Source organism: Mytilus edulis, chromosome 9 (assembly GCF_963676685.1).
Source record: "Mytilus edulis chromosome 9, xbMytEdul2.2, whole genome shotgun sequence".
Classification (NCBI taxonomy): domain Eukaryota; kingdom Metazoa; phylum Mollusca; class Bivalvia; order Mytilida; family Mytilidae; genus Mytilus; species Mytilus edulis.
The window spans coordinates 77,198,592-77,211,722 of NC_092352.1; the positions used below are offsets into that span (position 1 = coordinate 77,198,592).

General features: G+C 31.4%; 1 protein-coding gene across 1 annotated transcript; it reads right to left on the reverse strand.

Annotated features, from left to right (window-relative positions):
* Positions 1 to 832: 832 nt before the first annotated feature.
* Positions 833 to 12,015, reverse strand: LOC139489094 (ras-related C3 botulinum toxin substrate 2-like). Its single transcript, XM_071275217.1, has 6 exons — positions 11,854 to 12,015; positions 9,738 to 9,809; positions 7,888 to 8,005; positions 7,030 to 7,092; positions 4,633 to 5,813; positions 833 to 894 (listed from the first exon to the last, which is right to left on the reverse strand). The coding sequence occupies exons 1-5, from the start codon at positions 11,886 to 11,888 to the stop codon at positions 5,520 to 5,522; spliced, it is 582 nt and encodes a 193-aa protein (XP_071131318.1). The 5' UTR covers positions 11,889 to 12,015; the 3' UTR covers positions 833 to 894; positions 4,633 to 5,519.
* Positions 12,016 to 13,131: the final 1,116 nt, after the last annotated feature.

Genomic DNA, 13,131 nt, shown 5'->3' on the forward strand with positions numbered 1-13,131 from the left:
GATAAAACACTGGAATGTGTCTGGATTTGAATAGAATTATTCAGGTTTTATGTTATTATTACGGTATGTATTAATGTGTTAACTATGTGTTTCATCACAACAACTCATAAAGTCCGTCTGACCTAATTGCATTTGTGATGAGTAGTCTTCAGATTATTCACATTGAACTTGTGTTTATGTTTGAACCAATATAAAAAAAGAAGATTGTATGATTGCCAATGAGACAACTCTCCACAAAATACCAAATGACACAGAAATTAACAACTGCAGGTCACCGTACCACCTTTAACAATGAGTAAAGCCCATATCGCAATGTCATTTATAAATTAAAATGCACCGGAATAACAAATGTAAAACAATTTAAACGAAAACTAACAGCCTAGTTTATATAGACAACCTAAAACTGAAGTTTTCACCATGGTCACTCCAGGTCAAAATAAAGGTTGACAAAAAATTATTTTCGAAATGAATGAAATGAAAGCGACACTTTATGAAAGAAATTGTATATTTAAAACGATATGATATAGGATAAGCAAGTTTATCTATTCATAATGTTTTCTCCAAATTTGGGAAAACATACTTTTTTCATTCATAGGTCTTTAACAATAGATTTTTAACAAATGTATCTATAAACACTTATCCTGATCAATAAGTAGCGGGAAATGAACTGTGATACATATCTATAATGATAAAATCTGTGAATGCAACACGGAAGACAATTTTCCTTTTAGATTAAACAAATATTTCATTACATGGGTACCAGCAAAACTAAAGAAAATCCAGATTATTTAATCATAAATGTAAATTTGATTTTAAAAAGAATTGTGCTTACATTGTTGGAATATGAAAGTATTATTAGAATAGCACATCAACAAGCAGGACTTTCCAACATTGCTGAAACAGAACAAAGTCATTAAAATAAGAGTATAATAAGTTACTGATTCTTTTTTGTTATAAATTTCAACATGCTAAACTATATTTCAGTAGCTGCGAGTACTGTCAAATAGTACTTTCCTGTTAATGTGACCCGTTGAAACAATTATTTTTAAGTTTGTTTTTCAAGTTTTGGTAGTTTTATATCTCTTCTCTCTTCTAGTGTTTGGTTTGACTATAAATTTTCCCTTTTATCGTAGTAGTATGATCCACAAAATTATATATTTTGTAAAAAACATCCCGTTCTCCATTTATACTGAATATCTTACAACAACATTATTTTCATTTACCTTTGTACATTATTCTATCGTGTTCAAGGTTTGGGTTGTTTCTGGAATTGTTTAACATTTAACCCTTTATTTTATTGATTTTGTGTTAACTTTGTGCCAAAGATCAAATTCATTCTTTCTGTGTATCTTCATAGGTGATCATATGTCTTTTGATTGAGTTAAGTAAGCTATTTGAATTGATAGTTTACAGTGTGTTTTTCTTTGTTGTGATGTTACACAGTGACTATTGTGTCAAACAAGAGCGAAAGCTGGTTCATATTAAACGTTTAAACCAACTGCACTTGTTTGCACTTGTCCTACATTTGTTTTAGGAACAGGATTTTCAGTAGTTGTCGTTTGTTGATGGGGTTCATAAGTGTTTCTCGTTAGGTTGGTTTGACCGTTTGAATGGTTTTACACTAGTCATTTTTGGAAACCTTTATAGCTTGTTGTTCGGTTTTAGCTAATGCTCGGTATTGAAAGCAGTACTTTAACCTTTAATTGTTATCTTTTTATACATTGCCACCTGAATAAAGAAATGTCATATTGACACTTATACCACATGTTCTTATATCTATATAATTTGTAGAATGATTAACATGATATATATATATATATATATATATAAATCATATATATGCTTTGGCATTGACACATGTAGTAAATCATGTACAGTTCGCAAGTTTCCATATTTGTTGAACCAAAGGCATTTTTCTACAAGAATCAGTGACATAAACAGTAAGACTTATTTAATTATGTCATCCGTACTATAGGAATTTCATATCAGCTTAAATAAGATGTCAACAAAGAGAAATATTGATAAATCCTCGAAATCTTTTCAAGATTTTTAGTTCAAGATTTAATTAACACAACTTGTTTACACACTGAAATAATGACAAACAGTATACATTAAACCGTTTTAAATTGATTACAATTAGAATACATATACAGTCAATCGTTTTCCCATTAGTGGAAATATTCATACAATAATTAATTATAATAATTGTACCCACCCATCACCGACAACGACGCATTTAACATTTTTAGCATCCTTCATCTTAGAATTTGGGTTTATTGATTAACGGGTAAATATAATCTTTTTTGCACTTAATATCTATTTTCATTTTTAATATCTAATCTTAATATTTTTTCCAATAATATACTATCACAATTCTTCTTAGAATTACTATAAACACTTCGAATACGGTTGTATTCACTCACAGGAAGTTAAGATTGTTAAAATGAAAAAAAAAGATCAATTTCTTTGAACCAAACAAAGTTGTAAGTCATATTGTTTAGCCAAGAGTCAATGTTATTCTGTTTTCTTGTATCTTTCATATCAATATTTGTTTATCAATATTCCTGAATTTTATATAATTCGAAGCAAAACGAATTGAAATGTCGTAAAGGAAAGGCAATATCTTTTTGCACCAAAAATGAACTACTTTGCACCACAACTTATAAGGGCAAATGCTACTTCTGCTCCCCTTCATTTTAAAAACTAAAAGTAGCAATTGCACTAATAAAATAATCATCTAATTGCGCAAATTCTCTAAATATATTTTTACTTATAATTAAGGGATTGACTTCTTCAAAGTAGCGTCTGTGCCATCACTTCTGTTTTTTATGTATGACGTGGGCTGAACCTGTGTCAGGGTTTCCTATGCAATATCAATGATTTAGCTTAATTGGTGAATACTTAGTTTATTATAAATAAACAGACATATGTATATTCACACTATTTTTACTTGACTGCCTTATAATGTTATACATACACTATAGCGTAATGATGATATGACGCTAAAATACGTTACGTACGTTACGTTACAAATTTCGACGTTAATGTGTTAAATATAATTGAGAATGTAAATGGGGAATGTGCCAAAGAGACAACAACCCGACCATAGAAAAAAAACCAGCAGAAGGTCACCAACAGGTCTTCAATGTAGCGAGAAATTCCCGCACCCGGAGGCGTCCTTCAGCTGGCCCCTAAACAAATATATACTAGTTCAATGATAATGAACGCTATACTAATTTCCAAATTGTACACAAGAAACTAAAATTAAAATAATACAAGACAACAAAGGCCAGAGGCTCCTGACTTGGGACAGGCGCAAACATGCGGCGGGGTCAAACATGTTTGTGAGATCTCAACCTTCCCCCTATACCTCTAGCCAATGTAGAAAAGTAAACACATAACAATACGCACATTAAAATTCAGTTCAAGAGAAGTCCGAGTCTGATATCAGAAGATGTAACCAAAGAAAATAAACAAAATGACAATAATACATAAATAACAACAGACTACTAGCAGTTAACTGACATGCCAGCTCCAGACTTCAATTAAATTGTCTGAAAGACTATGATTTCATCATATGAACATCAGGCACAATCCTTCCCGTTAGGGGTTTAGTATCATACCATCATAACATATATGAGAAGAACATGACCCGTGTCATGCCAACAACTGGTTTTTGAATAAATGTGTTTAGTTCCGATGCAAAGACCCTATAAGTGAAATATGCAATCTAGTACATGTAATCAGTGTTTATGTAATGAGGCAAATTTATAATAATCAACATGGTAGTAGCGCCTGGATATGAACTATAAATATTCATTTTGAAACAATATTCCAGAGCTGGCTTTCGATATGTTTTCATTGATAAAGATTTGCTGTTTAGAACTGCTTTTAAATTCAAGCGTTCAAATTCCTAGTTTTACGGACACCGGAGTGAGTAGGTTGTCCGTTTCAAAGATGAACACGTATGTGTCATTTGTGGTAAAAAGGAAAATAACAAAAATACAAAACACCGATCAGACAGTATTCAAATGGCAAAATCTAAAGCTTAACCACATCAAACGAATTAATAACAACTGTCATATTCCTGACTTGGTACAGGCATTTTCTTATGTGTAAATAAAACAACAGACAAAGTTGTTGTTTGTGAATGTGGTTCATAAGTGTTTTCGTTTCTTTTTTTTATATTGATTAGACCGTTGGTTTCCCGTTTGAATGGTTTTACACTAGTCATTTATGGAGCTCTTTATAGCTTGCTGTTCGATGTGAGCCACGGCTCCGTGTTGGAGACCGCACTTTGACCTATTATGGTTTACTTTTAAAAAATGTAGGAATTGTCTCATTGCCACTCATACCATATCTTCTTATATCTATAAAATAGGTAAAAATGTCAAAAATAGGCTGGGATAATTTAATCCCGTTATGTTATCTCGATTATGACATTAACGAGTGAGACTTATCACGAATTGTGTGAAATTGAAAATGGAAATGGGGAATATATTAAAGAGAAAACAACCCCAACTAAATAGCAGAAAACAGTCGAAGGTCACTAAACTGTCTTCAGCCCAGCGGGAAAATCGCACACAAGCAGCTTCAACTGGCTACCAAACAAACATGACTGTGTGTACTTACATAGGCAAAACAAAGGAAATCACATGTGGAATCGTTAACTTAACAGAGCTTCTGAATTCATCTTCAGTTTTTGCCCAAACTTTGGTATGCTTTGTAATGTTTTGTAGATTTGTTTGTGTTTTTGTTTATTCTCGTTTTTCTATGACGTTCTCATTTGACATCGACATATGAGTTCTCAATGTCCCCTTAGTATTTTCCTCTCAATGTCCCCTTAGTATTTTCCTTTCAATGTCCCCTTAGTATTTTCCTTTCAATGTCTCCTTAGGTATTTTCCTTTCAATGTCTCCTTAGTATTTTCTTTCAATGTCTCCTTAGTATTTTCCTTTCAATGTCCTCTTAGAATTTTCCTTTATATTCATACTAGAAATGCAAATAAATTTTTTTGTTGATTTTTCTTGTTTCTTGTACATCAATTGTTATCTGATTACAGATCAATCACCCTTCTCATGGAAACACATACTTTTTAAAGTCCATTATCAACATTGTAGAAATAGACAACTGGACATAACATCAGTAATCTTTGTAGTTTGAAGAAACCATTTTGATGTATTATTATTATTTGTTTTTAATTGCACAGTAACACTGCCTTTTTGTATATCTCAAACATTAATGCTTAACATATTTTGCAACCATGTTAAAGCTGAACTAACAACATATTACATGTCTATCCCTTTTATTGGAAGATATTCTAATGACAGACAATTTAAAACTTGTCTCAATATGAACCCTTCAAGCAAAAGCCTATAACAAAAAATATTTCCATCATATGGAGAGCAAGAAAGCATTTGATACATGTACATTAAAACAATCTTTTGTCAATCAGTTAATGTTATATTTCAAAATGCTGTGTAAAATTATTTAACACATTAAACAATATCGAACAAGTTTTACAATAAAATACACAATCTGTGTTTTTGTTTATGCTCAGATGGACATAACACAGCCATTATAGCCACTTCGAACACCAAATTCAGTCCTTCCTGAGTTTTTGCTGAACATTCCATATATCGTACTGCATCTATTTTTCTGGCCAAAGATTGTCCTTCACTAAATGATACAGGAAGATTGTTTTTGTCAACATGTTTTGATTTATTTTGTTCTTCGTCTTGTCGAATGTCAAGTTTTGTACCCACTAACACAATTGGTATTCCTGGGAGATGGTGGCGGATTTCAGGAATCCACTGTAATATAATAAATCTATCATACGTGTAAATCATTGCCTAATTTTCATTCGAATGGATAGAAAAAGCTTAAAAATGTATTGTATTATTTTTGGCATCGTAAGAGTACACATTTTGTCAAACTATTGCAGTTAATGTAGGCTAAGCTAGGAGTACAATACTGATTCTTCCTAATTAATCTGTTTATTTAGAATTATCTTAATTCAAACCAATTTAATGACGTCCAAGACCTTTTTTTGTTGTATGTAAGGAATGGCTGTAATATGTTTTCTGTCTATGAAGAAATAACCTAATGCACACTGAATAACGCTCGGGTTATTTAACAGTGTGCACCACATTTTTTAAATGTTATTTCGAATAGACTGACAAAATATTACAGTTATTTCTTATAATTATTAATTCTAAATTCCATTTTAAACCGGCGTAAATCATGAAAAAAACGTTGAGGACGTCATGGTCACATGACAAAATTGTGTTTATGATATGATAAACGAAATGACGTCAGCCAATCAGAAGACACGTTACATCCAAATTTAAATTATATTGTGATAAGACAATGTTTATTTGTTAGGCGACGACCATAACATCTTCTATAGAGCTTTAGACGATGGTTAAAACAGACTTTGACGTGTTGCTGATTGAGTTACTATTAATTGTAGGTACGGTACATAATTTTGCATAACTGAATTCCAAAAAAATAAAATACAAAACATTTTTTTACCGTAGTTTATACTGAATGTATTTTCAATTTCGTTTCAATATCTTGTTTAAACGTTTATAACTCTCTGTTTCGAATTAAAATTTGCACTATTATGAAAAAAAGAGGTTTACAAAAGACAATTTAGAACTGAGATCTAGTTTTACTAGATTGTTTTTGGAACGACGTCGATTAACTGAACTAATAAAGTCCGAAACGCGTGACAAACATTTGCTGCTTTGTATGAAAAGGTACAATATGTGTAGATAGATTTTAGATATTGTTATTGCATCTTAAGTGCAGAACATTATTTTTATAGATATCTAATTTAGATAAATATTAGATAGATAATACAAGAGATGGACAAAACCATTACATAGGAAGGTGCTTTTTAAGTGTAGTTGAACAATCAATCATCCTTTTTGTTACATTTTGAAAATTAGCACTGTCGCATAAAGAGTTGAATATAAATCCTGCTTCGTTGAACGGGTATATAATCAGATACCTGTTATAACTTACTTTGTGATTAACATTATCAAAACTTGCTCGATGAACAAGTGAAAAACATACTAGAACTACATCCTGAAATAGAAATAATGTTTTGTAGATCACATTTTTAACTTTCCTGTAGCGCCTGCATATAAAAAATGAAAAACTACACGTTTAATCATTTATTGCGTCCGAAGAGCATTTCTGGATTTACCTCCATCAGGAACGCTCAAAGCCAAACATTAGAAATCCGAAGATGGATAAGTACCGAAAATCGTTGAAGAGCTATAAGTAAAAAATACCTAAAATAAATAGCCTAATTCATCTAAAGCCAGCTTTGCCTGAGGGAGTTGAAACCTTAGTTTTATAATAATTTCAAAATTTATAAACAGACAATTTTAGTAAAGTTTGTTAAATCATGTCAATACCGAAGCACTCACTACTGAGCTGATGATATATCGGAGTTAAACCAATACTTCAAAAATTGAATTTCCTTTCAGCGTATATAACGAAAGGTGAATGAAGTTTTGTACAGCAGCAAATGATTTTAATCCCGACGAATCCAGGATTGCACTTATTTCTGTTCCTCGTCGGCTATTTTTTGTGATATTTTAGATAAATTGAAATGGATTTAGTAGATTGTTGAACTTTTATTTATCAAATACTATATTGCAAACCCATGACTCGTGTGTTTAAAATTGACTTGTTCATTGATTCTTTCTAACGTATTTCTGTAGTAAATGAGTTGTCTCTATTTGATTTGAGTTTTTTTTTATCACAATCATATACCAGTCTTATTTGTTTTAGTTAATTGCTTCAAAATTGTATAAATAAAATGCAGCTTTTAAAAATTGATTTTCCTATTTAATTTTGTAAAAAAAACCTTACAGTTTGTGGATATGATAATGGCCGGAATCGATCATAATCTTCTTGACCTGCTGTATCCCATAGTCCTAACTCTATATAAATGTCATCCAACTTTACAGTAGTCTTATAATTATCAAATCTACAATTAATATATATATATATTGCATGATCACTTACATGAAAAGAGAAGATTGCAAATTTCTAGTCCACAAAATCTCTCGCTCTCTCTAAAGAAAATCTGTATGCAATTTCTAATTATTGTCGAAGAAAGTAAAAGGCATATTTTTTTCGATTTACACTGAACATAAAAGGAAACGCAACGACTGACCACCGGGGTAATACTTATTACTTAAACAATACAAAAGGTGCCACAAAATTAGATCTGATTAGACATCCGAAGCACTTGCGATAATCCCAGGTTTTTTCGGTGGGGTTCATGTTGCGTTTTTTTGACGTGATTATGTAGTGTTGTCTTTTCGCCGATTTTATTTTATTCGCATGGTATTTTCTGTTTTTGAATTGTGAATTAAATTATTACTTTTAATTCTTTTGACTCGCTTTAAGATAAATATAACCATTGTTAACGATTGGTCTGCTTGTTGTTTCTATTTGTCAATTGTGCGGTAAGTTTAAAACGCAAAAGTAAAACATGATTGTTTCAAAATAAACAGAACACAAAGAGTAAGATCATTTCTGATGGTATATCAATATAATATGGAAATCTTCACTTTAAAATGTCGTTCAAATGGAGACAAAACGCAACTGTTTCAATATGAATGATTTGGAGGCCTATTTGGTTATATAGCGTTTAATAATTTTGTTACTAATACGTCCTTTTTTTTTAACAATTTTCCGCTTTAAGTTATGACTTAGTAAAGAAGGTGGGATATAATTGCCAATGAGACAACTCTTAACCAGAGACCAAATGACATAAAAGTTAGCAACCATAGGTCATTGCACAGTCTTCAACAGAGAGCAAATGCAATATCGCAAAGTCAGCTATAAAAGGCCCAGAAATGATACATTTTCAATTTACAAAAAAACGAACGAAAAACAAATATGTAACAAAGCAACAAACGACAACCATGGAAATACAAGATCCTGGCAGGCATATACATACAGAATGTGGCGGAGTTAAATTTGTTACGGGATCCCAACCCTCCCCTTACCTGGAACGGTGGTCTTACAGTTCAATATAAGAAGTAATCATAAAAAATCAGTTTAAAAGGCTTAATTCATAAGATGGATACACATAGAAATGCATCTAACAATAAACATAGCGGACGTGACCGGGTACTTGTACAGATGTACATCCCAACAACAAAAAGACACTAGATTCATATCTGAGAGTACTCGCATTTACCGACAGCTAGTCCAAAGCAAATAACAACTTATAAATAAATCATGCATCTTAGTCCAACTTTAAAAAATGTAAGGGACTTTATCTGTTTACATTCACAGGAAGTTAGTAAGTTAAACTCATTAGCCTATTTCCGAGATATTTACACCAATACATAAGAAACTGGAAGTTAACTTTGAAGCATATCAATTGTAAAAGATTCTATCTACTGCAAAATAAATCATTGAAGGTACCTCCCCATTTAAAGATTAAAATATACATTTTAAGCCACAATATTTAGAAAGATGTTAATACAAACTCATTAAAGATATCAGTAACACTATAGCTAGTGCTTGAATATAATAATTTAAAAGGCCAAATGTAGTTGTAGAATGTCTTTATTATTAGTAGGAGAGAAAAGGTATAATCTTTTATCAGGAGTTAATACAAAGAAGTTAAATTAAATTAGCAGGGCCTCTTACAACACATTCATTAAGAAATCGATGATTAGTAATATAAAATGTGTGCTTACATTGTTGGAAGGTAATCGTCATTAAAAGTATTTGTTGAATAGCACATCAATAAACACGTCTTCCCAACATTGCTGTAAAGAAACATATATATTCAATTGATAATTCGTGGTATAGTTGATTGTTATTAATATTATATTTGTTCAGGAATTTTTGCCAAACTAATTTAATATGGCGTTAACCAAACCAAATTACGTGATATAATTGGTGATCTACGTGATATATTCGTTTGCATGTACCAATAATTGAATTGGCAAATAAATAAAGGCAACAGTAGTATACCGATGTTCAAACTCATAAATCCATGGACAAAAAACAAAATCGAGGTAACAAACTAAAACTGAGGGAAACGCATTAAATATAAGAGGAGAACAACGACACAACACTACAATGTAACACACACAGAAACGGACCAAGCAACAGACAAAATCCAACGAGAATAACAAATATAACATCAAAACCAAATACATGAATTTGGGATAGACAAGTACCGTGACACGTCTTATCGCAATGTGAATTTACACTTTCATTTTGATTCCGTTACTGTAAATTATCAGAAAGAACCTCCACTGAAAAACATGTTGTTCTTATACAAATGACAAGAATTTGTGTAGTTTTGAGTCGTCACTATTTCTATCGACAATCATGTACAGTGTACTGAATATTCTACATGTGGGATACCTAAAAGCCAAACATGTAACGGCGTATCAGAAATTGTCACATTCTAATTGTATTCTGCTTTGACATTTAAAGTGAGTCATGTATATTTCCAACATTTCATTTTGGTTCATTGAATTATTTTGATAAACAATAAGAAGAGAAACATTTTGGTATACAGATGTAATATAACTTACGCCGGGACTTTCATTTTATTTGAATAAAATGAGAAAATGATAATAAAATTGATTTATATAACAAATTTGAAAACTCTTATAAATAAAACAGTAACCAAACTGTTAAGACTGACATGTTACGTGTAATTGCATGCCAATACTATATTCAGGAATATATATTCAAACATAAAAGAGGGACGAAAGATACCAAAGGGACAGTCAAACTCATCAACCTAAAACAAACTGACAACGCCATGGCTAAAATGAAAAAGACAAACAAACAACAGCACACATGACACAACATAGAAAACTAAAGAAGAAACAACACGAACCCCACCAAAAACTAGGGGTGATATCAGGTGCTCCGGACGGGTAAGCAGATCCTGCTCCACATGTGACACCCGTCGTGTTGCTTATGCGATAACAAATCCGGAAAATAGTCTAATTCGGTAGGTCACATTCGTGAAAGGGAGGGGATTGTAGTTACGACGTAATGAACATATCCGATATCATTTGTGATATCCGATAAAATATACTAGAACACACCCGTGATATCGCGGGACCGTGACTGAATTAAAGTATATAACTATGCGTAAATCTTATTTTAGTATTGGTATTGTCATCTGATAAAGTCATGTCGATTCTAATATGCACAGTTTTCTCTGCTTTCAGTGGAACTTATCAGTTATTGGTAATATTAATTATTTGAAAAACAAAAGGGCCTGAAATGGAGCATTTTTTAATCAACACCATAGTCCTATATTAGTTATAAATAAAGTTGAATTCTTTGATTCGCTGTTTTACGTCATACCGGCTAACAAATTAAAAACTGTACCTATACGCCTTATTTTAAGTCTAGATTTTGAGTATTCGTATTGTCATCTTAGGAAGTCATACTGATTAAAATACTGCAATAGGGAACAATGTGACAATGCTTGGATTTATTAGTGTTAACCCTGTGATTATAACCCTTGTATATATCAAAATCTTCAATACATCGTTTGGTGGTGCTCCTGTGATGTGGAACAAACAGGTAAGGTTATAGGTATCAGGTGAATATACTATTAGTATCGGTATCGAATTCAACCCGGAACTTTCTAATTATTGGAAAAATTGATTATAAGAAAAACAAAAGGGTCTGGAGTGGTGTTATTTTTAATCAACACCATTGTCCTATATTAGCCATATATAAAGTTGAATTCTTTGATATGTCGTTTTTGCCCCATGACGGCCGACAAATTGGACCTCGTTATTTTAGTATTATATATATTAAAATTTGACTTACCCATCACCGACTACAACGCACTTGATGTGTTGCATTTTAATCTTCCAATTGTAGATATAAATAATGTATTACTTCATTTCAGTCCACATTTAAAATTCATTGATATTAAAGTATTTATTTTAACTGGGCAATTTCTTCCTTGATTCAGTGAAAACTTTGTTTATAAGGGCATTATGAAAGAAGATGTAAATACAAATATAACAATGATGATTGTGAATGTTTATGGGAAATAATTATGAGTTTCAATAAAACAGGAAATGAAATAGAGATGAACATTTGAATTTGGAGGAATATATAATTTGAATATTATTAATTAAGATAAAGTCTTTTTAAAATGAGGTTTTGGAGATAGGGTGTTGTATTATTTTTAATTAACTTCCTAGAATGCCACATTAATGGCTGAAGTCAGTTTGCTAGCTCACTCTTTAGTTGGTTTTACGTTAAATAGTAGTTAATGCAAAAGATTGAAAATTCACTTGAAAAAGTTTTGTTTGAGAAATATTGTTTGAAATATTCAACTGGTTGTAAATGTAATCAATGATATAATGGACTGATAAAATATGTCTACTATGGACATAAAAACTAGGGGCAACAAGTTAATGAAAGTCCAGTTCATCCTTTATGATCTGCAATTAGATGACGTACTTTCAGTAATATGATGATATACATCTATATATGAACACAAAAAAAACCAATATACATGTACATGAGTTGATACACTTAGAGTTATCCCACCATGCAATATAGGTGTCCATTAAGCTATGTATAGATAACATAGACACCAGGATTGTAATTTTGTATTTGCGCAAGACGCGCGTTTCGTCTACAAAAGACTTAGCAGCGGTCTCGAATAAAAAAACATGTTAAAAAAGCCAAATAAAGTGTTAGAACGAAGAGCATTGAGTACCTAAAATTTGCCAAATACAGCTAACTTTTTCTTTTTCTTGGGTAGAAAAATCTTAGTATACTATGGTTGGAAGATATTTGAATTTTAAATCAGATTCTTTTTCAAGTAGAGTGTAATGCTCTTTTACGTTAAAGAACCCCTACAACAATTCGTTGATCGAACCCGTTAGAGCATTTACGTGTAATATTATCCTTATAAAGGCGACCATCATTTTCGAAAAAAAATACTACTGCCAGTTCACGATACTGTATAAACATAAGTAGAAGAAGAATGATTGTTAATGAAACAAAAATCAAAGTTCAAATAGATTTAAGCAAGTTTAGGCGATTTGTAATATTTTTTGTATTGTTTGAATTTTTTAGCAATCCGTT